Source organism: Lepisma saccharinum, chromosome 7 (assembly GCF_977018435.1).
Source record: "Lepisma saccharinum chromosome 7, izLepSacc3.1, whole genome shotgun sequence".
NCBI classification, from domain to species: Eukaryota; Metazoa; Arthropoda; class Insecta; order Zygentoma; family Lepismatidae; genus Lepisma; species Lepisma saccharinum.
Genome location: NC_139235.1, coordinates 36,340,331 through 36,366,234, shown reverse-complemented (window position 1 = coordinate 36,366,234; position 25,904 = coordinate 36,340,331). Strand labels below are relative to the sequence as shown.

Below are 25,904 nucleotides of genomic sequence, written 5' to 3'. Positions count from 1 at the left end.
TCATTCTGCATTTAGTTTCCCGAATAATGGCTGTGTATTTCGCGAGAGTATATCCGTAGACTGTTGAGGGCTACAGAAGAAAATGACGTTCCTTTCCAATTTATTGATTGATTGAGTTGGTGTTTTAAGTCCACTTTATACACAGTAATGCTAATCGGGACTGGTTTTACAGTGTAAAGTGGGATCCGAACCACTATGAGCATCCACCGGGTAACGAACCCGGAACCCCTTGATTATAAGGCGACGATGCAATCATGCGCCACCGAGGAGGCCCTTGATCCTTTTCTTTCCAAGACTATAAATATACACATACATTATATAATGTATGTATACAGCATAGGCCTATATGGTGTATAAATAGTGTGTTAATTTATAATAGTTTGATAGAAAAAATCTTACGTTTGGACCCCCCAAACTGATCAACCTAGCTACGTCCCTGTGTATACATCATGCAGTTACTGAAAACAATAAAAAAGAAACTTGGAACCAACCATTGCAAAATATTTGGAATACTCACTGCACAGTTCAGAATGATGCCTGCAAGAATAAGGTTGGCTCCCTTCCAGCCATAGTTTTCCAACAGCATAGTTGCCAGGGGAGCGAAGGCAAATGTCCCCACTCCGGAACCACAAACTGCTATCCCGGTTGCCAGAGACCGCTTTGTCTCGAAGTAGTAGCCCACACATACCACAGCTGGAAGGTAGATGAGTCCGAAGCCAAGGCCTAGAGGATACAATATGATACCATTAAATAACAACAACTCAACACAAAAATGTTTCTGGTGTACATGTATTGTTTACATTTATAATTGTATACGACACACGGTGGGATGGAACAAAAGTCCAGAATTCATTGTGGACTAATTGCGGATTTATGCTACAATATCGCCTAATAGTACAAGGGTAGGACTTTGACACAGATGCATAAAATTTACAAGAATGTATACGTACAGTGGGATCCATGAGTATTACCGTGCAAATTGTCCATCACTATTTCATTAATTTTTCTCTTATATCCTGTGTGCTGGTGCAGAATTTGTCAACAGCTTGTTTTGAGTTTTCTTTTAATTCTTGAAGCTCTTGTTGGGTTAAATGAAGGGCATGAGCAAGGTGATGGACAATTTGCAGGTAGTGTTGCCCACGAGACGAGACTTTGGCCTGTCTCGTCTCGTGGAAATGCTGTCTCGTCTCAAAAATATTCGTTTGTCTCATGACACATGGTCAATCTCGTCTCGTCTCGAATTTTTAAAAGCCTGTCCCGTCTCGTCCCGTGGACAACACTATTTGCAGGGTAATACTCATGGAACCCACTGTACCATACATGCAAAATTATGCTTTGAGTAGTAGCATGAAACAATAAAAGAAGGAAGAAAAATAAAAAAAGAAGAAACAATATGTACATATAATACGTGACCACTAGACAGTGGAGCACTGTGATTTGGAGTGATCAATCACGCTATACCATGTGGTGTGGCTGTCAGATGGTAAGATTTTGAAGTGGCGCATGCCTGGAGAATGATATCTAAACTCCGTACCAGCTAACTGTAGACCAGGCAAACGAGAACAAGTCTCTGCGCAAGTAGTGACGCGAGACGGCTCCACCAATGAGCAGTAAGAGAAACGGGATTGCGTAATTAGAGTTACCCGCTTTTCCTACTTCACTCTGTCAGCGTTGCAAACTTTTGAAAAGGATAATTCCGAACGGACATGGCAAACTGACCGTGACTCCCGTCACCCATTACACAATCCCGTTTCTCTCACTGTTCATTGGAGCCGTCTCGCGTCAGTACTTGCGCAGAGACTTGTTCTCGTTTGCCTGGTCTACAGTTAGCTGGTACAGGGTATAGTTATTCATTTCATCGGAGAGGGGAGATGGGGCTTCCTTGCCAATTGTAAGTTTCGCAATAACTTCTTCACCAGCAAAAGTGTGCCTCTCCAGCAGTGTGCGAATTAACGGGGGGGGGGGATGTCAGGGATTTCCCTCACAGAAAGTTTTATCCCCGGGAAAAGGATTTTTTTTATCCCTGCCAGGGATGTTTATATCCCCCTCAAAGAAAATGGGATTGATAGCAAAGAACATACCATTTCTGAACTATGTAACGAACACAATTGAAAAAATCTTATCGTGTTCATCCAGGCATGAAAGATTTCCCTTCCGAAAAGTATGCAGACTTGTGGATTAAAGAAAGACACCGTTCTGAAACTGACCAACCTTACGAATCGAAACAGAACATGTTGCTTTCCACTATGTTTTCATGGCATAATGCTGATATGTTATACTTACGTATAATTAGCGACGTGAATTTTTCGTTTTAACGATAACACCGAAAAGTTAAGGAAAACAAAATAAAGTGTTTAAAATGTATTTGGGTAGGTTAAGGACGCAAGTTTTCTGTGTTTCGGAATCGCGAGATAACGCGAATTCTGCCATTTTTTCAGAATAACACGGAATGTGACACTTTATCGCAAAAAACGCCGCGAAATATGCAATATAAACCGGGGATAACACTTCTTCTATTGAAATAGAACTGCCTGAAGCGCTATTCTGTCATTTGTAGTGTACCTGGTGATAGTTCGATTCAAAAGACATTATCACGCTTCATTTATTGCAGTTTGGTGCCAATGTGACTGACAGTGTTTTAGCCTGGTACTGAAATAGAATTGTCCTGGGGGGGGGGGGCATTCCAGAAGGGAAATTTTGTAGGAACGGGATAATTTTCAAGGAGAATCACCTGTTGTGTTTCGGAGGGGGAGGGGAGGGCGTGTATGGTTGTGTACAGACAGCTCGGTATCTTGATGTTGCAGAGGGATTTTTTGTTATTGTCGGGGAAATGTGATTGTATGATTTGTTCAAGTATTTGGGTGTTATCATTGAATAAACATTTCATATTTACTGGCTGATGAGATGAAATAGTTTTCCAAATGGAAGAAATTTGATCACTTCTCACAAAAGTAAGCCATAGTCATTAAAATTAAGATTTGTCCCAATTTTTCAGATCTAACACAATGTTAAAATCTTAAGCATAGAAGAAACAGTCAGTAAAAATGCATGTAAAAATAAAACAGATTTTACATTAATAACCGAATTTTGCCCTAAACCGCGAAAAATAACACCGAATTGCAGAAAAAAATAACATCGAAATTTAGAGGGAAATAAAATGAAAACTTCACATCCAGTGTTCACAAGAAACTTGTAGGTACATTTATATGGATATTAAGTTTGAACTTGGCAATAGAGATTTGGTCCAGTTTTTCGTATTATTAGTTTGATAACTCTTTTTGTGCATGAGTTTGGGTTTTATTAGAATGTAAATATTACCAATTCTAAATTACGTGCAAATTTATCATGAAATCTAATAACCTAGGTTAGAATCTATGTTTTGAGATACTTAGAACGGAACGGCAATAGTTAATTTACCGACTGGTAAATACAAATCTGAATATCCTCCCCCCCATAAAAAGCAATAAGCTTTTCTGACGCAAGAGTTAAGCGACAAATTGTGTAATGGAACGAGGAAACATGACACTTGTAGTACGTAGTAAGATGCTTGACGATAGATGGGAGTGCTGCGTGCGAATAATTACCGACTAGTTCTCCTGTAATGGAAGTCAAGGCCGTTTGGTCTGAAGATCAGACGATCAACAATCAAATAATCTGTGTGGTCTCGTTCCACAGACAAAACAAGTTCTGGGACAGGTTAAAAAAAACACCAACGTCGACAGCTGTTCTCTTGCAGTGTCACGACTATTTTTTAACACTTTCTTCATTTTGGTTTTAAAAGGTCCTGGAGTTTTAAACTCTCACATGGAGATTTCTGCCTTTATTGCAAAGCTAGGTTAACCACGTGTATGCAATTGAGAAGCCTGTCGTAGTGGCTGAATGGTTAGTACGAAGCGACACCACACATTGAACCTCGGGCCTGAAGGCAGTGTCGCTAGTATCGAATGTTCACGAACGTATCCTGAAGGCAGTGTCGCTAGTATCGAATGTTCAAGAACGTATTTATGGGAAGATTCCAGGGGGTTCGGATCGCCCCCCCCCCGAAAGAATTAGCAATTATGTACATTAAAAATTAAAATTTACTTGTTTAGCATTTATTGCATATTTATTTCCCTTGAACGTACTGAAAATCAAGGGTTATACTGGGATCATATGACAGTCAAAGAAGATTTATGCATACTACTACTTAAAAATATTAAATCCTTTATCTATTTGGCATTAATATTTTTGCTTTGTTTTGATGCACAGATTTTGATGATCTTCAATACCCATAAGCTAGATAATGAATACGTGATGTTATATCTCTATTCTTATACTGTCTTTTCACCTATTGATGCAATAACAACAACATACTAATTAATTTAATACTTTATTATCTTTTTAATTATAATTTATTAGTATTATTATTTCTGAGACTTTGGTTCAGACCCCCTCCGAAATGTATTTCTAGGTAAGAGCCTTCGAATGTTATATGGAAAATTACGGTAGGTGTATTCTAGCTTATGCTGCAACTCTGAAATACAATCCTCGTTACTGAGTATACTGTACTCTGTTTCCGTGAACTGTGGAGCAAGGCCGCGCATAACGACAGAGAAGGGGAGAAAGCGAGAGGGCGGAGCAAAGCAGTGCTGCAAACGGCTGGTAGCTGCAGCCACTTCTCCCCTCACGCATTCATTGGTCAATCCCTCTCGAGTCACTACTTGCGCAGACTTGTTTTCGATTACTTGCTCCAGAAATTCTCGGGACAGAATATAGTTCGAATCTGGGAGGTCTAACTATTTTTATTACCGTATCGATCACAGGCGTCGTGAAGGGGGTCGAACCCCACACCCCATTAACACTGCAGTGGTCACAATAGTGATCCACTCATATATTTTCACGTGTTACTGCAGTTTGACAACGCTCTCGACCTTGGCTTCCAGTCTACCTTCCTGGAACGGTCCAGGGACTATGTTCGTGCCGTGTCCTCCCGTTTCGCCTTATATCCCATTTCGCTTTATTGCGTTATGACAATCAGTTTTTGTCACCTACGTTTTTATTATTCTATATCCTAGGTTTTCATTATTTTTGTATTTTTGCATAACTTTGTATCCTCTTGAAGCTTGGGAAGGTGTTTCTCTGCTTCGGTCAGAAGAGCTGGGAACTACAACAATGTGCTGTGATAAATCTTTCTCTCGCGACATTTGTGCATTTGGCGACGGGAAGTTCCACTTGGGAGGCCAATTAGTGGAGGAACATGTTACGTACGGGATGAGTGTCCAGGCGCTAGAACTATTCTTTTCACCTCATTCTAACGCAACACGTGTGCCTGAAGAAGCTGGACCAAGCAAAAAAGGGACGCTTGACCACCAACGACGCAACTTCAGATTTCCGCGCCTAAAAGTCAGTCTGTTGGAATTCGAAATTTCAAGTTGTCTTTAAATAGTGGAAGAACAGACGAACAGTACACAGTATACCGCCAGTTTTCGATCCGGCAACACCTCTGCTACAGTCGGAGTAAGATTCGGGACTTTGTGTTTTTTCTACCGCGCCGTCTGCGTGAGTGACAGTGACTAGTGGTAGAAATACGCAGTGTCAATTAGTGACCTTTGCACTGGATTTGTGTTATTATTTTTGTGACGAGGAACAGTAATACGACTATGGCGGGCTAAGGCACAAGAGAAGGAAGCCCATGTGTCTTCCGAAATGCTGGCCTGCATGAAGCCGACGCAGCAGATCACCACCGCTCAGCGTCCTGACGCCACACCGCTAAAGCGCCGCCACAAGCGCCACAAACGCCTCGCCGCCACAAATGACGTCCGCAGCCCGATATGAAGCCATGTGAAGATACCGCCGAAACCCGCCAGCCGAATCAAAATCCTTGAGTATTTCGACGCCGACGCCTGACAAACATTCTAGAGAGAGAGAGAGAAAAGAGAGAGAGAGAGTGAAATGGGCACCAGCCCTCACTTATACATACCCTCTAGAAGAAGAGATTGAGAGATGAAGCGACACTTACTGTGTCTTGAGACGACGCCGACGTCCCGCGTAAGACTAGCGGTGAGAAGCCACGAATGCCCCCGGTACAGCGAACTTCGCCCATTTTCGCCGTCCCCCAGTAGAGAGAGAGACGATTTGAATTTGAATTTAAAATTTTGGGTGCGTCAGCACTAAGGCTATTTTGCACCCGTCACATTATACGGGTTCCAGCCCCTTATCGTTACACAGAACAACTCTAACGTTGCATAACTAAAATCATAAAATACACTGATGAACAAATTCAAACTTTTTTTTGCTCCTTTGAACGAAAATAGGTTATTATTTATAATTTGACCCCGCTGAATCCAAATCTGAAAGTAGAAATGCTGTATCACCTATCGTTTTCCCTGGATTTTCATTTTTTGTTTTTAATAAAAATTTAATTCCCTTTGTAATAATACATCGAAATTTGAAATTATTTTTGTTTGTTTGCTCATGAAATAAGATTTAAATATTGAAGTGAATAACTATGAAATATAAAAAAATTAAATTATATATATAGGACCGATTTTGACTGTTCAATGAAGAAATTTCATGCAAAAAAAAGGGAAAAAAACGCATTTTTACTCACATTTTCAAAATTTCTTTCTTGAACTCTGCCGTTTGTAACTGCCACCAGAAACCTCTTCCTTGAGGTTCCAACAGTAGTCTGCTAACATGTTCTGTACCGATTTTCCTGCATATCGTTTCTCCATGACAGAAATATGCTGGTGAAATCTCTCGCCGCATTCGTCACTAACCACGCCCAGGTTAGGGGGGAAAAAGTCCAAATGCGAATGTAAAAAGTGAATTTTCAAGGACACATTGCACCCCATGCGCTGATAACACTTCAACAAGTTCTTAACAAGTTCCTTGGAGTTGTCAGCTTTCACATTTCCAAGAAAATTACAGCATACTTGTCTGAAAGCTAACCATGCGCATTTCTCTTTTTCTGTTAGCAATTCCACAAAGTTGTCATCATGAATGATCTCACGGATTTGCGGCCCAATAAATATGCCTTCTTCTAACTTACTATCACTGAGTTTAGGAAATGTTTTTCTCAAGTACCCAAAACCCTCACCGTGTTTATCCAAAGACTTAAGAAAATTTTTCATCAGCCCTAACTTTATATGCAATGGTGGTAACAAAATCTTGTCTTTCTCAAGTAGAGGGTGATTCCTAACACTCTTCTCTCCAGGAATTAAGTTTTTCGTATGGGCCAATCCACAATGTTGTAATGTTTATCTTTTGCCCGGCTGTCCCATTCGCAAAAAAAGCAACAACATTTTGTAAACCCAGACTGCATGCCTAACAGTATACCAATCATTTTGAGATCTCCGCATATCTGCCAACCATATTTTACATAATTTATCATTTTTAATATTGTATCCATATTTTCATGTTTCCTTCATGGTGGAAGAATAGGCAAGGTGTACTGGTGGGTATATATTCCCATTATGCAACAATACTACTTTTAAACTATTCTTAGATGAATCTAAAAATAGTATCCACTCATTTGGGTTGTGACTCCTTCCAAGTTCTTGCAGAAGGCCTTCTACATCATTGAAGTAAGTTAACTCATTACTAACAGAAAAGAAATGTGTCGGTTATTGTTGGCGTTTCCGATATGACACCGTAACACCATCTTGTAATAAATTCCACCCTCCGAGACGAGAACCTAATAATTCCGCTTGAACTTTAGAAAGGTTGAGGTCTCTGACTAGATCATTTAGTTCGGATTGGGAAATAAAGTGAGGTATATTTGGATCAGGAAAATTTGGATCGGTGTTTGAATATGAGGGTCCAGGTTCATCTGGAGAAGCACTGCTTGGTTCTGTTTCATCCACTGTCCATTCTTTAGGAGGCTTAGGAATTGGTATAGAATCATGACTCTCATGTTTCTTGGCTGAAGGAACATCAGGATAAAATATAGAAGGTTTTGATTTAGAACTATATCCCACTATGTTTGTTAAACAGAAGTAACAATCCGTAGTATGATCTTTCTGTTTTGTCCATATTACAGGGTTTCCGAAGGGCATTGATTTGTGAGTGCCATTAAGCCAACCACGTAAAGTTCGCGAACAATTGCAACAAATTTTACCTGGTGCCCAGCTTCTTCCCTCGTCTACTTTACTTCCAAAATACAACTCATATGCTTTTTTCACTATAGGAGTGATAGTATTTCTCTGTGACTTCGGAGTAAATTCCCCGCAAACATAACAAAACAAATTCGGGTTATTCACACATTTGCGTGACATGGCGAACTCATTAATTGAGTTATAATATATTTCTTTAAAAAAACAATTATGAATGCTCTTATCGTTTCGTTAAAATACAACTTACACTTCACTTCACTATACACAATATTACATTCACAATTTCACGAACATACACAAACATAAAATACGGCTACTCACGAAGTTATCGGAAAGGAAGTTAAGACTAGACTAACCCACAAAAGAACAAATTTTAACAGAGAAACAGGAAATTACTCTACTGCCAGATGTTTCCTCCACGAAATATTAAGTCATAAACAAACAAGGTCGCTAAAAGGTTCTTATCCATTTGCTAGGAATCAAACGTTAAGGTTGCGGAACAGGGTGCGGAGACCTGAAACCATAAAACTATAAAATGTGGGTGTTCTGCACAAAATTTAGGTGATACAGGAAAACGGATGCGATATTCGTTATCAGCACATCTGAATACATAAAGATCACTTAGTTATATTTAAAGGAGTATTTCATTGTTTATCAGTGATATTAAAATCTTCTGACTTTCGTTAAAAGCTGAGGCTGTAAAGGAGCACTCAGCACAAATAATTGATTGATTGATTGATTTAGTTTATTTTACTTCGCGTTTTGTGCCTCTTGGCTAATTTGCGAAGATGGGGATGAGTGATGAAATGATGAAATTGATGAATGGACATTCACAAACAACCATACCCGACCGGGATTCGAACCCGGGACCCTTGGCGTCGCAGCGTCAGCACAAATAAGGACAAAACACAGGACAACACAAACAAAATTATACTGGACATAGGGCCAGTCGCCAGAGCCTCGTTAGTCTGCAGTCTAGGGTGTACTACGTGGAAGTGAGGTTGACTATTGGGTGCACTACGTGGAAGGAGCACCCCTTACACTCCAGAGAGAGACGATGTCGAAGCAATTAATCGCTCCACCACGAAGCAGAAAATATGGCAGAGAGGCAGTTTTCCCTCATTTACGTCGCCGTGATGTGGAAGCTTAGAAGGAAGGTGTGTTCAAGAAATTTGCGAAGTGCCGCTACAAAGAAATAACGTGGGGAAGTGTTAGTGTCGCGAGGAGGACCGCGGATTGACGTCACGCCGCCGTCTAAAGGACTACGGTAAACGTCGCTGGAACGTCTAGTACGCCGAGATGGTACAGTATACAACTGTTAATTTTCTATATGTGTGAGTGATCATCGACCAAGGACTCCCAAGATCGGCCGTGGGACGAAAAGATACCAGTCTTTAAATTAAAAGTCGCAAAGGTATTGATTACATTTTTGCCCAACATAATCTAAATTTCACGACAATTTCTAATTCGAAAATCGATTCACGGCATACTGTTGTTTTCCCACGCTCTGCGACGAGCTGTTGAGTAATATTTTTTTTATTTTTGTCACCTTATATGCTTTACTCGGTAAATATTTGATTAAAAGTGCGTAACTTGTCTCCCGTCCGGAGAAATCTTGTATCTCTTGCAGAGGTCACCTCTCAAGTTTGTTAAATAAGGAAGTAAATTAACTTCGTGCTATTTTAAATATATTCATACATCAGTGTCTTCATTTTTCATTCTGTAAACATGTATGTGCCTTGCATTTTATATCTATGTTGCACGAGTTGCGTGCCCTGCCTAATGTTATTGAAGTTCCAAGGCACATTTGTGAAAATTCTACAATAAATATTTAATGTTTTAATAAATTGCGAAATATAAAATATTACGTGTTATGCTCGTTGGCAGAATTTAATGAGCGTGCACAGATGAAAGCTAAGTATCTTGGATTCTAAACAAATTAACGTCTGCAGGTGCAGATTAAAATTCATCCCGGCTCATAAGAAAAGTAAATATTGCTTGGTATGTAAAAAAAGGGGCCAATGTATTTAACTTAATGTAATTTTTTTCCCCTGCAGTATGAGTGAGAGTGTGAATGCTTGAGTGATAGTGAGGTGTTGTGTTGTGTGTCTTTTTTTGTGTGTTATATAATATACATTTTTGTTATCTATGATCTGTGTTTATACATATAATATACATATCCTCATAACTATTGGTATTAATATTTTGTTCAGCGTTAAGTCAGCAAAGCATTTCCGCTGTATTCTAGGGCTAACATCAATTATTATTATTATCTAAGTCGTTATTATTATTATTATTGATTATTATTATTCATTATTCAACATCACTACATGCACGAGTCGGCTATTCGTCGGGGGTAAAAACCGATCCGGTCGCACGTACCCTGGAATCGAACCGTTTAGCTTGGCCCGGCACCTAGGAAGGGGACTTCGGTCTCCGGACTAAGGTAAAGTTTCCCAGCGAGATTTGGCGCCCACGAACAGGTCTTCACGAGAAATGCCGGGTGAGAGCGTTTTCACCTCCCCAAATAGAATTTCAAATGATTTAATTGACACGAACTTTCTAAGGCGAAACGGGACATCCCATTTCGCCTTATCACGTTTCGCCTTACACACAAAAAATTTCCCACCAGGGAATATTATCGACTTGAATGGTAATTCATAATGGGAGCGCAGAGCTTGTGATGTTGCCTATTTTGGCTCCCATTGTCCTGTCGGTTAGGTTACGTTAATAATACATTAATAATAATGACCCTTCATGTCGGGAACTTTTCTAACGTTGGAAGCGGCCCCGGCGCCCACCCAGCGTTGAATGACATGGGTACCTGGGGGAAACTCTAGGGGGTAAAGGCGGTCAGGGGTGTGATGCTGATCACATCACCCCCACTCACGACCGGATCAAGAAAGTGTGGGGCGTTACCCTCACACCCCTTCATAGTGTGGTGCTAAGCACAGGGGAGCACTTTACCTTTTTTTACTCTTCGTGTCGATTATATTCTGGTTAGGTTAGGTTAATAATACATTAATAATAATGACCCTTCGTGTCGATAATATTCCCTGCTGGGAAATTTTTGTGTGTAAGGCAAAACAGGATAAGGCGAAATAGGATGTCCCGTTTCGCCTTAGAAAGTTAGTGTCACATAAATCGTTTGAAATTCTATTGGGGGAGGTGAAAACGCAATAAGACGAAACGGGATAAGGCGAAACGGGCCGAAATCAGCAGTGAATGTCCAGACCGCCAGAAACCTGTTTGTGATATTTTTGGTGAAAGAAAATAACAGAAGTAAGATTCTAAAATGTGTAGGTATTTTTGTTTGGTTTCTTCCCACCCAAATTGAATGCACCAGATTTAGAATTTCCTCCTTCCTGAAATATATTTAGTGAAATAACTTATATATTTTTTTATTAATTGAACCAGAATATTTCGAAAAGGACAATCTCACTATAAAACCAGAGACATTTTGGAAAATAACTGGTAAAAACGAAAATAGTCAAAACGTCCGAACAAAAAGACGCGAGTTTTCTCCGCGCGAGCACTGCAGTGTTAAATTGGCATATTTCATCTCAAGTTACAAAATAATTAATAACAAAAATGAAGTTAATTAATCAGCATTCGAAGAATGACGAAATAAAAACGTGTTAACTCGAAAAAAAATTGAATGTAAGAGTACAGAAACCAGTTTGTTCTCATATTCTACAATTTCACCCAAAGAATAAATTTCACAGTCTCACAGTTTTCAAAATTCCAAAATATAGAGTTTTATATGCTAGGTCACACAATATAAACATTATGAATGATTAAAATTTGTGTCTAACTTTTAAAGCTTTTTCTTAAACGATGTGTGTAAAAATTAATAACAACATAGGATAACTATGCATTTCAGTACACTAACTGCATGAAATGTCAAATAATCTAAAATTTTGAGTATTTTTGCAGTGATTATATGCCCATATAGTAAGTCATTGTCACAAAAAATAGACATTTTAGTGTCCGCTTTTACGTTCAAATAATCGGGACATCGGCTAATACGGGTCACCTTATGCTACCCAGGTAGGAACAAAATCAGAGAACGACGACGCTTTTCCCCCCATCTTCTGACGCAAGCACACGTGAATGAAGACCGTAAGAAGGTTTCCGTTATTACCCGCTCTGCAGATGGGCCTCAGCTACCTTCTGCTCTGTTAAAACCTTTCCGACGGAAACCGGTTTATATTTTCTGCGCTCGTAAAAGGCCTGCGGAGAATCCAGAGCGGTAAACATTTAGGTGAGGGAGACACGAACGGCTGCTGATGATTCTCCGCTTATTGACCTACGCGCTTTGAGCTAGCGTGCGGGTTGGTCGTTGCATGTTCGCTTCACAAGTTGATATGATACGATTCCCTTTTTCTCTTCCCTGCAATGACCTTCAACCAGGGTTTAAAAAACGGCATTTCAGCTGAGTATTAGTATAGATCGCATCCCATTTCACCTAATAACAGGCGCGTATCTAGAAATATATATCGAGGGGGGGGGTCCGAACAGGTGTCTCAAATTAATAATAATGTTGTTTAAATTAAAATAATTACAATTAATAATAATAGAGGAAAAGGTCTAAATACGAGCCCCCTTTTTATGTTGTCATTTTCGGATGAAAAAAATTAATATATCAAGCACCTGCCTTTAAAATGCATATCTATGAAATATGTACTTACATGTAATAGCATGCTAAAGTATTGAAGATCTCAATTTTTTTTTAAAAAAAAAAGCAATTTCCAAAAAATAGTAAAATTATGTATTTTAAAATTGTAGTCTAAATATGGGCTACTAAAGTTATTTTCAGTTCTTACGGCGGGCGCTCTAGAAGCTGGCAGGGGAAGTGGGGAGCGGGGATTACGCAACAGACCAACCAGACAACAGCAGTGGCGCCGAGAGACACGACGCGGCTGGAAAAAGTACTACGTGAAACTCGTTCTACTGGCCGCTACGTTTCTTATCGTGCTGGATTGGTCGCTTCCCCGCTCCCCACTTCCCCTGCCAGCTTCTAGAGCGCCCGCCGTAAGAACTGAAAAGAGCTTATAGTGGCAATATCACAAAAAGCAATTAAAATTTGAAAACAACAGTCATCTATCGCTAAAACATTATAAAATTCATATTTATGAATAATCTGTTGTTTTGAAAATCACGCGGAATGGGAAAAATCGAAATTAAGAAAAACATCCAAATATTTGTTGAAAATGTGATCTCAACATTAGACCTCATGTCATAACCCATATTTAGACCATAACGCTACTTTTCTTCTTCAATTTATTTTCGATCTCTGTGGTACGTATTTCACAAACAAATCATGGCATTATAAAAGCCCACATTCGTTTTACGTACCACTAATATCATAACCTATACAAAGCAGATGAGAATTCAGAAAACGCTGAGTTAAAACATACCTGCAAAGAGTTTTCGGAGGTCGCAATTCTATAACAGCGTCCAAGGCCGAAATTAACCACCACTTTATTTTGCGAATTGGCACCGCAACCTTTATCCTTGACAGATAACCAGTTCCAATAGCCTCTGTCAGGCTGCAGCACCCGGCAGCGCTGATAACTCCAAAACCCATATTTAAACCTTCGCCCATATTTAGACCTTCTCCTCTATTAATTAAAATATTGAAATTAATTATGTTTTTATTGCATGAATAGGTAAAAAGACGGTATAAGGATTGTGATAACAGCATGTATTCATTATCTAGTTTACGTATAGCTAAGGTCGGCAAAAATTGAATATTTAATTAATATAAAAAAAAATATGTTAGATCCATTTGACGAAAAGTAAACCTCTTGGTAATATTTTATGCATGTTATTATAAGTAGTAATAGATCTTGCATAAATTTTCTCTGGTACTGTCATTCCAAGTCTTATGATCCCTTGCCTTCCAATTAGTTCGGCGGAAATAAATAGCCCTTCATTAAAGAACAAGTAATAATAATAACCCATAGCTCTACAGCCCGATGAGGGCCTTGGCTTACCTACCGACTGCTGGTCTCCCTCCCACACTGTTCCTCCGTCACCTGTTGTAGCGTGGAGATCTTAGACCAGTATTGGAGTGTCGGGGGATCAGCCCGACGAACCCCCAGCCGTTGTTGTAGGTCTTCTTGACCGGGTTACGCTCACTCACTCGGAGCTTCCCAATTTCCTCACGATGGTGGGTTGCCACCGGCCCTATACGTAGGCCGAATAAATTCCGACCAGAGCCGGATTCGAACCTACGCCGTCCCGCAGCGAACGATCTCAAGACGAGTGAACGCCTTAACCCGCTCGACTACGGAGGAGGACCAAAGAACAAGTATATTTTCATTATTTAATTTTATTCATTTTATAATGTCATTATTCAATTTCAGTAATTAAGTCTTTCCGGGGAGGGGGGGTCGGGACCCTCTGAAGTTCCCCCAAATGGCTTATCATATCAGCACTTGTCTTTAAAATCTGACAGCTGTCCACCAGTTTAGGCGAAATGGGATATCCCGTTTCTCCTAATTCCATTTCCCCTAAAACAGCTGGAAGGGAAATAATTTGCAAGTGAGGGCAATTTTTGACGGTGATCAACGTAAACAACCAAACAATTCGGAGCACGTGCCATTGCTAATTACGAACTGTCACATGAGCCAAAGAGTCGGGAGTTGCTTCTAAAAAGGAGCATTGTCACACAATCTAGCAGTCGAGGGAGTTTGTCCTATTTTCTATAAGATAAAAGAAAATATATGCAAAGTATAAGTAACACCACACCTAACCTAATCTGTCCATTTTCTATTGGCTGGACCATTATGTGACATCAAGGAGAGCTAACATGTTGAGAGATCGTTAAATTATCCTCATTTGAAATATTTTACTTTCAACAAGTTTAGGAGAAATGGGATTTTGCGAAAGGGTTTATCCCGTTTCGCCTAAAATGGCGGCCAAGTCATAAATCATACTATATTGTGCCTTCGATAGACGAGTGCGATAAGTGGTTGATGTTCGATCTCACCGCCGAAGTTTCTGGGTTTGAGCCCACTTCTGGGCGTTACTGTACTCGACTGTCTGTTCATCAATTTCATCAACTCATTCTCATTTTACGATTAGTCCAAAAAAAAAGTGCCAGAAAATGGGACGTAAAACAGCAAGATACGAGACAATAAGGAGGTGGTCCAGTTGTCAACTTCCTTGCCAGAGTGATTTGCACAGCGCGCCGCGACTCCAGGAGTCCCAGTTTTGAATCATAGGTAATATTGGATGTAGATACTTGTCTTCCCTGTTCAAAATTAAAAGACGGGCCTCCCGATGAAGTAGTGTACTGAAAGAGTGCCGGATTTGAATCCCAAATAGCTCGGATCCCACTATAAACTCTAGGCGAAGTCCCAATTAGGATATCTATGCAAGAAATAAAAGAAACAATCAAAACTCTTTACACGGTATAGAAGTTGCATTGCGTGTTCTCATCTACTTGTAATTTTACACGTAGGTAGGTAGAAAAGAGACTGAAAAATATAAATACAACAATTTTAAAAAAAAAATAGATCAATCTTCTCTCAAGAGTGTCAATATAGCCAATCTCTTCATTTCGTTCGTCCACAATGTATGGGCAAATTAAATAATCAGAAGGAGAGATGAGGAAATTTTAAAGAAAACAGAGAGAAAGAGATAAAGAGGAAAAACAGAAAGGAAGAAAACGACAGAGTGATGAAGAGAGAGAGAGAGAGAGAGAGAGAGAAATACTCCTGGGAAGAGAGAAGATAAAAGAAAGCAACAGGCAGGTCATAAAGAGAGAATAAAGTCATGAGGGGGCGAGATTAACAGAGACGGAGAGAGAGGGGTTATTAGGGAAAAGACAGAGATTTTCACCCACAAAAATTTCCTTCCCCTGCAGAACAAAAATTTCTAAATCCCTGCTATGGATTTATCCACCCCCCCCAAAAGAAAATGCAATTGAACGCATATACCATTTCTTAAGTGTAGAACAAACACCACTGAAAAATAATTCGGGAAAATATGTAGTTATTTAGCCTTTAACACAATTCGCATCTGAGTCTCTATTTGTAAGTAGCCCATTGTTTAATGTTTACATTGTCGTTGGTAACAGACGTTTAACAAGGAGCTCCCACGGTAGTGCTGCAATGAGCGTTTTTTTTTTTTTTGCTCGAGCAGCAAATAATTCGCACGGGCAACGGCAGATGGCAGACAGAATTGATAGTTCTACCGCTCGAACGAGCGGAATACACTCGAACTCTTGAACTCTATTAGTACACGTATTTCCGTCATTTTCTATGGAATTGGGCCCTCAAATATTGATCGTGAATTGGAAGACGCAGTGAAATTTAAAATAAAGTGAACACAGTCATCATCTCCATGTTAAAATGTAATTTTGTCTATCTTGCCAATACAAAGCAATGTATGAAAATGAATAGATGTTTATAGGTTGAAACTACCAGGACGAGCTTTTACATATACATTTATACGATTATTATTACATTGAAATTATATTTGATACTCTATATGTTCGAGTGTATCACGCTCGAGCGTGGGAGATTCGATCGAGTATTTTCGAGCGAAAAGGGTCCAAGGCAGTCCTCTATGGACCCACACTAACAACGTTGCTCCGTCCATTGTTAAGCTCTTCTTAGAATGTAAATATAAGGTAAACCTGCATAGTATCGGATACTTTTTGAAATCACCATAATTAACCCACGAAAATGAACAGAAATGCGTAATTTTTGGTAATATGAACTATTGGTACCTTACCTTTTGCCTTGTGATGTGTTGTACAGTACAAAATTAAAAACAATGCAAATTTGAGGAATCGAATAAAGACGTCCTAATATCGGATAGTGGGTATGCCTAATATCGGATAGGAATTTAACATTAATTTAATATATATTAACATTATATTTGAAAGGAAATTACATTTCATGATAGAAGCAACCTATTATTTATTTTGCTGGAGGTTTGGAAATGTTCAAAAATAACAAGGATCACAAAAGAATGATTAGTACAAAAGTATGAATAACTTGTTATGCTTTACAGAAATCACTTCCAGTTGTCACTATCAGCTCTTTGCTCCATTGCTTTCTCTTCGACATCTGTAACAGAACAATAAAGAACCTGTTGTGAAAACTCCATAATATCTGATACTTGGCAGGTCTCCCTATCCGATATTATGCCGAAAGCGACCTCGTGGGAAATATAACCTTAATATCAAACAAAGACATTTACCGGAATAGGAATAGCATATCAACATACTCTATTATTCCATCTTTCTATGAAATATAAATAAGCTATAGTTTCTCCTTACCTTCAATGTGAAAACCTTTGATGATGAAATGCTTCCAAAAACTCGGAAACTGAAAATTCATGTTTTCGTCGTTCGTGCAGGCCCAGACGGACGTACGTAGTTCAGTGAATTGCTGCAGATAGCAGCACCCACGATCCGAGAAACGAGAGTATCCGATATTGGACGGATATCTGATATTATGCAGGTTTACCTTACTGTTTCTAAATTACGTATAAATGTTATCATAAGATTAAATGTCCTAGGTAAGAACTACAGTTCTAAGGTACTTAAAACCGCAAGGAAATAGCTTAGTTTACTAAAAGTTAACATATACAAGGTGACCCAGCGTCCATCTACCATTTTGATTCGCGTAGTACTCATGTGGCCCTAGAGCAACGATGACTCGATGTGCGCAGAAGTGTTCAGCGAGAGAGGCCATTTCAGTAAACATGGAGCGTTGGACGGCCGCACATGGCGGATTTGCTGTTGAGACATTTTTTTTAAAGAATGGTGAAACTGTTGTCATGACGCAGCGACTGTTTAGACGGCATTTCATCACCAACACCAACTGGGTGAAGAAGTTTCGCAGATCTAAACACACTCAAGCAGAGAATTGTGAAGGAAATTAATGCCATACCGGCAGCAACATTCTTGCGTGTGATGGAAAATGTGGTTACTTGAGTGTGCAACCAGGATGGTGTGATTGTCAAAACATAATGTTTCTTGTGTAGTGAGAAATGGCATGCATGCGTGTTTAAGATATCACTGTTGTCAATAAATCTTATCAATGATTGAAGACACAGTATATGTTTGAAAATGTTAGATGAACGCTGGGCCACCCTCTAAAAATTTGCATACCCAAAAAAACCTACCCCTCCCCCCCGAAATGAAATCACAAAAACGCCACTGAGTGGGCATCCCGCCCAAAGCAAAAGGCTTAATTAGCTTAATTTACCCAGTGGGAGAAAGAATCAGAGAGAATGAGACAGATACAGAGAGGAAGAGACAGAGAGAGTGTGTCATGGTGCAATAGAAAGATAGATATGGGATAGAGGTAGAGAAAGATAGGAAGATCTAAATAAAAAGAGAAACGGAAGAAGAATAAAAGATTGATTTGGTGTTTTAAGTCCACTTTAATCACAGTAAGGCTAATCGGGACTGGGCGTACAGTTTTAAAGTAGGATCCGAACCACTATGTGCCTCGACCGGGTATCGAACCCTGTACCCCTTGATTACAAGGCGATGACGCTACCACTGCGCCATCGGGGAGGCCCGAAGAATTAAAGAAAAACTATGTATAGAATGGAGACAGAGAATGGAAGATATAGAGAAACAGACGAAGAAATAAAGATATAGATATAGAGAAAAAGATAAAAATATACAGGGTGTCCGGATTGTAATTAGTGTTGCCCACGGGACGAGACGGGACAGGCTTTTAAAAATTCCAGACGAGACGAGATTGATCATGTGTCCCGAGACAAACGAATATTTTCGAGACGAGACAGGCCAAAGTCTCGTCTCGTGGGCAACACTAATTGTAATGCCCTAATTTAAATTTTTTATACTGAACATATGAGACCATTTTGTTTCGTATGCCAGATGGTAGATGGTAGCATAACTGCGAAAATTTGAAATAGTTACAAGAAAGAAAGGTCACGTTGTTTGTTTGTATTTCAGGTGGTGAAAGAATTCAAAGTAACAATTTGCCTTTAAATCTCAAGTTGGCAACCAATGCTGTGGGGGGTATGTCAACAACATGGTGTATTCAACCAGAGTGACACTATGGAACAGCTTCGTGAAAGGATTACAGTTGAGAGTGGGACAGTACGGGCTGGACAAATTCCGTGCCACTTATGACTATGTATATTCATTTATGCATAATTTATTTCGATACATCAAATACACATGGAGTTACAGACAGTTGCCATTAGGGCGTTTCAATTCGGACACCCTGTATATCTCAGTAGTAATGCGAACCAAATCGCGTCACCTGAAATATATTTGGTCCATCCTTGAGCCCAAGTTTCTGTGGCAATCTCACTTTCAATCTAACATGGGCACAAATAGGCTAACCGCGACGGGATCTACAGCTTACAGTGGGAACCAAAAAAACACAATACCGGGAATCGAACCCGGGAACCTTTCGTTACGAGATGGTATCCAGGTCAAACCAGTTACGAGCAACGCCAGACTACGTCATAAATTAACTTTACGATATGATACCAGTAATTAGGTAAAGTAATGCATCAACCTTAGCATTCACAATTGCCAACCGCACTGTTATTAAACGCCCAAAGCTTGCTTTCGTAACAGAATTGCTAGATATCGCGAAGGCTAACAGCATTTGTAGTGACTTTCTACAAATTGGAAGCTTTGCACGCGCGTGTGGCTCGTGTCTCGCGGCCATTTTGTCACGTGCTCGCAATTTAAGCCATTGCACGCAGTGTATCCAACTGTGGCGGAATATCGCCGATTAGAATAATATTTTTAGGGAGTTTTGAGGAGATGAGACAATTGTGATTTTTTTTCTAATTGTCAAATCGATACTGGTTTATAATAATAACAATAATGTATTTTCAGGACCGTCGCTTGTCTTCCAGTTTTGGCTAATCGCGACGATGAGTATGAGTGATGGTATGGTGAAATTGATGTAGGGACACTCACAAAAAGAAAGCATGTCTAGGGCGGGATTTGAACCCGGGACCCCTGGCGTCGTAACGCGCTAGGCTGACACTCCGCTACGGAACTCGTGTGTGTGTGGGGGGGGGTGAGTGTGTGTGTGCGTATATATCTATCTATCTATCTATCTATATATATATACAGGGTGTCATTTTAATGGCGCCCACGGACCACGGAAACGTATAGAGGACATCAAAACAAACAACTTTTCTCAGTAACATTTTTCTCGTTGGAGCGTCGTTTCAGCGCTACAGTCGTTCAAAAAAGCCCGTTTTGCCGCCTGAATGCTGGCAACCCAACACAACATTTGATAGCATTTGTGACGTCATATCCCGTCGTGAAGCGATGCGTTCCAGGGTTGCCAGGAACACACATATTCTGTAAAAAATGACATAGCTACAATCAGCCACATTATGTACCGTAAAACAAAACGAGAAAACACGTTCTGTAACCTAACAGGAAGTAAACAAACGATACGAAAAATGGTAGAAAGAAAATAGAATTCAAGTGGAAGTGGTCATATCGAATTTTGTATCAGCTTGCATGTCAAATATTTGCAAATCTAGTTACCAAGTTGGCATCTACAATTTAGTCTATCCACTTCGTCCTTCTGATACTAGTTGTCTGTGACACACCACTGAACAGATGACAAAATAGAAATGAAAGAACTCAAAATTCCAAAGGTAAGCAACACATAATATAATGTATATTCAGGGCATTATGAGGCAAGTGACAAAAATGGTTGAAAATACAGGGATATAAATAGTAGTAAAACAAACTCTCCGACGACTATGTGTTTATCTATGCACCGGATACACATGTAATAGTTTGCAACTGTGAACAGGGCAGTATATACATGCTACTGATTCATCATTAGATTGTTACTGTGGCTGTACGTGTTTTACCCGTATGTTACTGTGGTTGTACGTGTTTTAGCCGTAATGTAACAACGTGAACCTCAGATACTTCCGTTATCAGCACAAAGTACCACAAGGCATCTGGACACAAACCTGTAGATATCAACCTTGCAACGAGATTTGCAAATATAATTGACATGTAGCTGGGCGTAAACAGCCACATGTAAGTTGTAAGTACAATAAAAGTTATTGTTCTTGGTATTTGACATGTAGGCTGAGACACAATCCGATATTGACTCTTCATTTTGAATACGTTTTTACAATTTCTCATGTCGTTGGTTCACTTCCCCCTTCCCCTGAGATGACTGCTGATCTTCTGGCTGGTAGGTTATGATGTTCGGTTTACTGGACGCGTTTCTCGCTTCGTTTTACAGCTAATAATGTGGTTGGTATTTTGTCATTTTTCACAAAATTTGTGTGTTCCTTGCAACCCTACCATGCGCTGTTTAGTAGCAGGAAATGACGTCACAGATACGATCAAATGTTGGGTTGGGTTGCCAGCATCCAGGCGGCAAAACTGTCTTTTTTGAACGGCTGTAGCGTCGAATTGACGCACCAACGTGAAAAATGTTACTGAGAAAAGTTGTTTGTTTTGATGTCCTCTACACGAATCTGTGGTCCGTGGGCGCCATTAAAATGACACCCTGTATATATATAGATATATATATATCGTAACGAAATGTTAATACTGCGTTGGGATCGAACCAGAGACCCTGAGCTGTCTATTGGGTGGCATAGTTATTCATCTTTCAGATGGTTATCATTCGCTTGGCCTAAATGTGATATATGCAAGGGGTTACATTTAAAGGAATGGCAATAGAATTAACTTAAGCTAGATATGGGTTTTGTACTCTCCATGACTGAACCGATATGGATTAAGGATATTACTCGCCTCACAATTAGAGATGAAGGTTGTTTCCATAGATTGTCTTCTCAATTGTCACATGTCTGACCTTCCTGACAGAATTCACTCTCCTTATTCCCCCCTGACCTTCCTGTCAGAATTCACTCTCCTTATCCCCCCCTGTTTAATAATCGTCCCCCACTTCCTTTTCTCTCCAATCTGCAATCCTTACGCTATCCCGTTCACGCGCCAACTGTCCTCTACCCTTTCGATTCCGCCTAGCATTCAACAACAGCCTCTCAAGTCAATAACCTAACGTTTGCCTAATTACTTATTCAGCATTCCTTTCTCTGCTTCCTGCTATGTTAAGAATAATCGCGCATCGCGGTAGCTCAGTCGTTAGGGTGTCTGACTACCATGCGAGAGACCCGGGCGGGAATTTTTTCCACCTGTTCAAGCTGCTCCGGCGCCCACACAGCGTCATATAAAGTGGGTACCTGGAGGAAGCTAGGAGGTAAAGTCGGCCAGGGGCGTGGTGCTGATCACATCACCCCCACCTTGGAGCCCTAATTCCACATCCCGTATGCGCCTTCATGGCGTGGTGTAAAGCACAGGGAGCACTTTACTTTTATATATATATATATAAAGCACATAGACACGATTTTTCTAAATTTCTCGACTGTTTGTAATCCCGAATATCGGGAAATTATTTCCAGAAATGGGAATCGTGACAGGGAATTGTTTATTTCAGTCCGAAGTTTCAAAAGCCTGCACATCACTAATAAATTTGCAAAAACTGGAAACTTGTGATGTGTGGGGTAATTTCAAATTACTTTTCACTTACTTTAACGAGAGCTGGTAGATTTACAATCTACATTCCCATTACTGGAGTGGATTTACAGTTTAATAAAGTTGTTATTGTAAAGTAATGCAGTCAGTTGTTCATACAAAAATTATACTCCATCTGTGGGCAAAGTATTAAGAACACTAAGATTTAAATATTACCATACAAAGGAAGTAACGAATGAAATCATGTCTGTAATTTCAGGGGAGTTTCAAACCTCGATCCCCTCCATCAGCACACTTACTTATTTTATTGCATTTGGGTTAATCGAAACGACGGTACGTAATGTCTGATAATTGGAAGAAATGAATGAAAGACCAAACCTTCTGGGTGTGAGCGTTCGAATCTGAGCAAGCAATATTTTGATTATTTACTATTTTGAGTAGCTTTTTCTTGATTTTGACTAATCACGATGATGAGACGCAAGTGATGGGATGGCCAGACCGGGATTCGAACCTGCAAACTCCACTTGCTCGGCCACTGAGGCATCAAATGGTAGTAAATGTAAGGTGGAGAGCAACAGCTCTTGCAACATACATCTGAGATGAACATAAAATGTATAATAAAGAATATGTAAAGTGCTCCCTTGTGCTTTGCACCACGCCATGAAGGCGTTAAGAGGGTTTGGAGTTACGGAACCACACTTTATTGACCATGGCTGAAGGTGGGGGTGATGCGAGTTTCCTCCAGGTTCCCACTTTATACGACGCTGGGTGGGCGTCGGGGCAGCTTGAACAGGCGGAAATAATCCCGGTTCTCCCCTGCCGGGGATCGAACCCAGGTCTCTCGCATGCTAGTCACACGCCCTAACGACTGAGCTCAGAAGGAATTATAAACTTCTCTTTGTACACGAGCACAAATAATTATTTGTACAAATGACGTCACTTTATTACTTATAGCACTGTCATCATGTGAATATGGTAAAAGGGACAGTTCCCTGTGGATATGGCACCATACCATGACGGCACATTTAGGGGATGTGGGAATATGGTCCCACACATTCTCGATCTCGGCCAATTTTTTTAGGTGATGTGATCAGCAGCAGGCTCTGGCCGCTTTTACCCGTCAGGGTTACTCCCAGGCACCCATTCAGGCTGAGTGAGTGCCGGAGCCGCTTTATGCGGGGACAAGGTCGGTAAAATTCCGACCTTAAATCACCCATCCGGGGAATCGAACCCGGGTCTCCCGTGTGGAAGTCAGACTCCCACAAAATGTCAATGATTTTGTGTTTTATATATTATGTTCTGTTGTTAGAAATACTTTCAGCGTAAAGTGTCTTTATCCACCTAGCCAGCTGTTCCCATTATCAAAACTCAGAAACCTTGCAATTAAGGGGTCTTACTTAAACTGTAGGTCCAGTCCCAATTACCCTTACAGCGCATAATGTGGACCTAAACACCAAATCAATCAATCAATTCAAAATTTTGAATAACAAGCAGTAACATTCATGGTAGCTTGCCGTTGGCAACACTTGTTTGTACATGAGATGGTTGCCTGCAAGGATACATGTGTTATCCTTGTAGAACTTAGGGGAAAGTCGAGATGACTTTGTAACAGGTTTTTCATTCCTTCGTGCTTTCTCGCGATGGGAAAAGATCTGGCATGGGTCCAGTGCTGTTAGGTAAGACTAGATAACACTTTTCCCGGGTCGCTATCATTGCCAACTTTGAAGTTGTTCGCGAGGTTTCTTCTGCAGTGAAAGTTGTTGTGGATTTGAGGGCCACTGGGCGGCATTTCTTCTCGCACGCTCACCTCCTGCGTTAAGTAACCGATGCATTACGCACGAGGAAAGGAAGCTTGAGCTGTGGTCACGGCACGTATCCTGGTGTTCAGTTTCTACTTTGGTCTTTTTTAATTCGCTTTTCTACCTCTCTCTCTCTCTCTCTGAGAATTATTGAATTAACGATCATTACATTAAATATAATGGTGAAAACCCAAGACCCTTTCCTTCATGGCCCGTCACGCTATTCACTCCGCTCTCTTATGGATGGCTCAAGTGCTTCAAATCCGACGCCTACACTCTGTCTGATCAGGCGAACGGAAACAAATCTCTGCGCAAGTAGTGACGGGAGATGGCTCCACCAATGAACACGCGAGAGTGACCGGGATTGCGTGGAGGGGAGGAAAGCGACTTCAGTTAACAACTTTCCCAGTAGCGTGTACTGCTTTGCTCTGCCTACTCGATTTCCCCCAGTTCTCTGCCGCTATGCGCGACCTTGCTCCAGAGTTATCTGGGACAGTGTATAGGTAGACGAACACTTCCAGTGGTCTCGTCACCAGGTTCGAATTCCGTCATGATGTTCTGTACCAGAGGTGCTTAGCCTCCCCGATGAACAGTGATCCAGAATGCCGAAAATGTCGGCAAAAATAGAAATTTTTACTTTTCGGTAAAGGGATAAGACATGACCAGTTCTTTAAACCAGTAAATGGGGCAGGAAACTGCCAGAGAAATTTTTCTCTAAATCTATTATTTGTTCTTGTTTCCTGGCCGCATAGTGAAAATAGAATTTCCGTACTATATTTTGTACGTACTTTTAAAACTTGTTCCTCGGGCACTAAAATGTGCTAAGTATATTCACAGTTTCCCACTAATGCACAGAAAATGAACACTCATATGAATTAAAATAAAATAAAATGTTTTTGCCTTGAAAATACAAAAGTTATATTGAGTTAGCATAGCTTTCCCTGCTATTTCCCGCGATGATTTTCGGTTTTGATACGCGGTGGAGGCACCTAGTGGTTCGTATCCAACTTTAAACTGTAGGTCCAGTCCAGATTAGCCTTAGTGTGCATAAAGTGGACTTAAAACACCAACTCAATCAATCAATCCCGCGACGGTTTTACATTTTGCTGCTATTGGATAATTTAGCATCTTTATGAACTCGTGCTCTGCTGTTAATGAACCATCTTGCAGCCATGTAAAAAACGTGAACACGTGTTTTGGCGCTGTGAAATGGGAGTTCCCCGATTTCGCTATCAGCTGATGTTCCAATACATATCGCAGCAGTGGAGTGTACAATGATTTATCCATAACACACTCCTAACTTTCTTATCACAGTGAGGGACAAGAAACACCGGATAATGCAAGCGAAGAAAACGACAATGAAGCCAACACAAAAAGAAATTCAACTGTATTGCTGATAATCAGTGGCGTAGCAAGGGTTGGGCGAAGTGGACGACCGCCCGGGGCCTCGCGTCCCATGGGGCTTATACGAAAAATGTAATAAATACAAGTGAGAAAAAAATATGG

General features: G+C 40.3%; 1 protein-coding gene across 2 annotated transcripts in view; it reads right to left on the bottom strand.

Annotated features, from left to right (window-relative positions):
• Window positions 1-25,904, bottom strand: part of LOC145989807 (uncharacterized) — a 227,097-nt gene that overhangs the window by 38,561 nt on the left and 162,632 nt on the right. For both annotated transcript variants that reach the window (XM_083125168.1, XM_083125167.1), the window contains exon 4: window positions 518-723. In XM_083125168.1, the coding sequence (XP_082981294.1) occupies window positions 518-723 (206 nt within the window). The remainder of the gene's footprint in view (window positions 1-517; window positions 724-25,904) is intronic.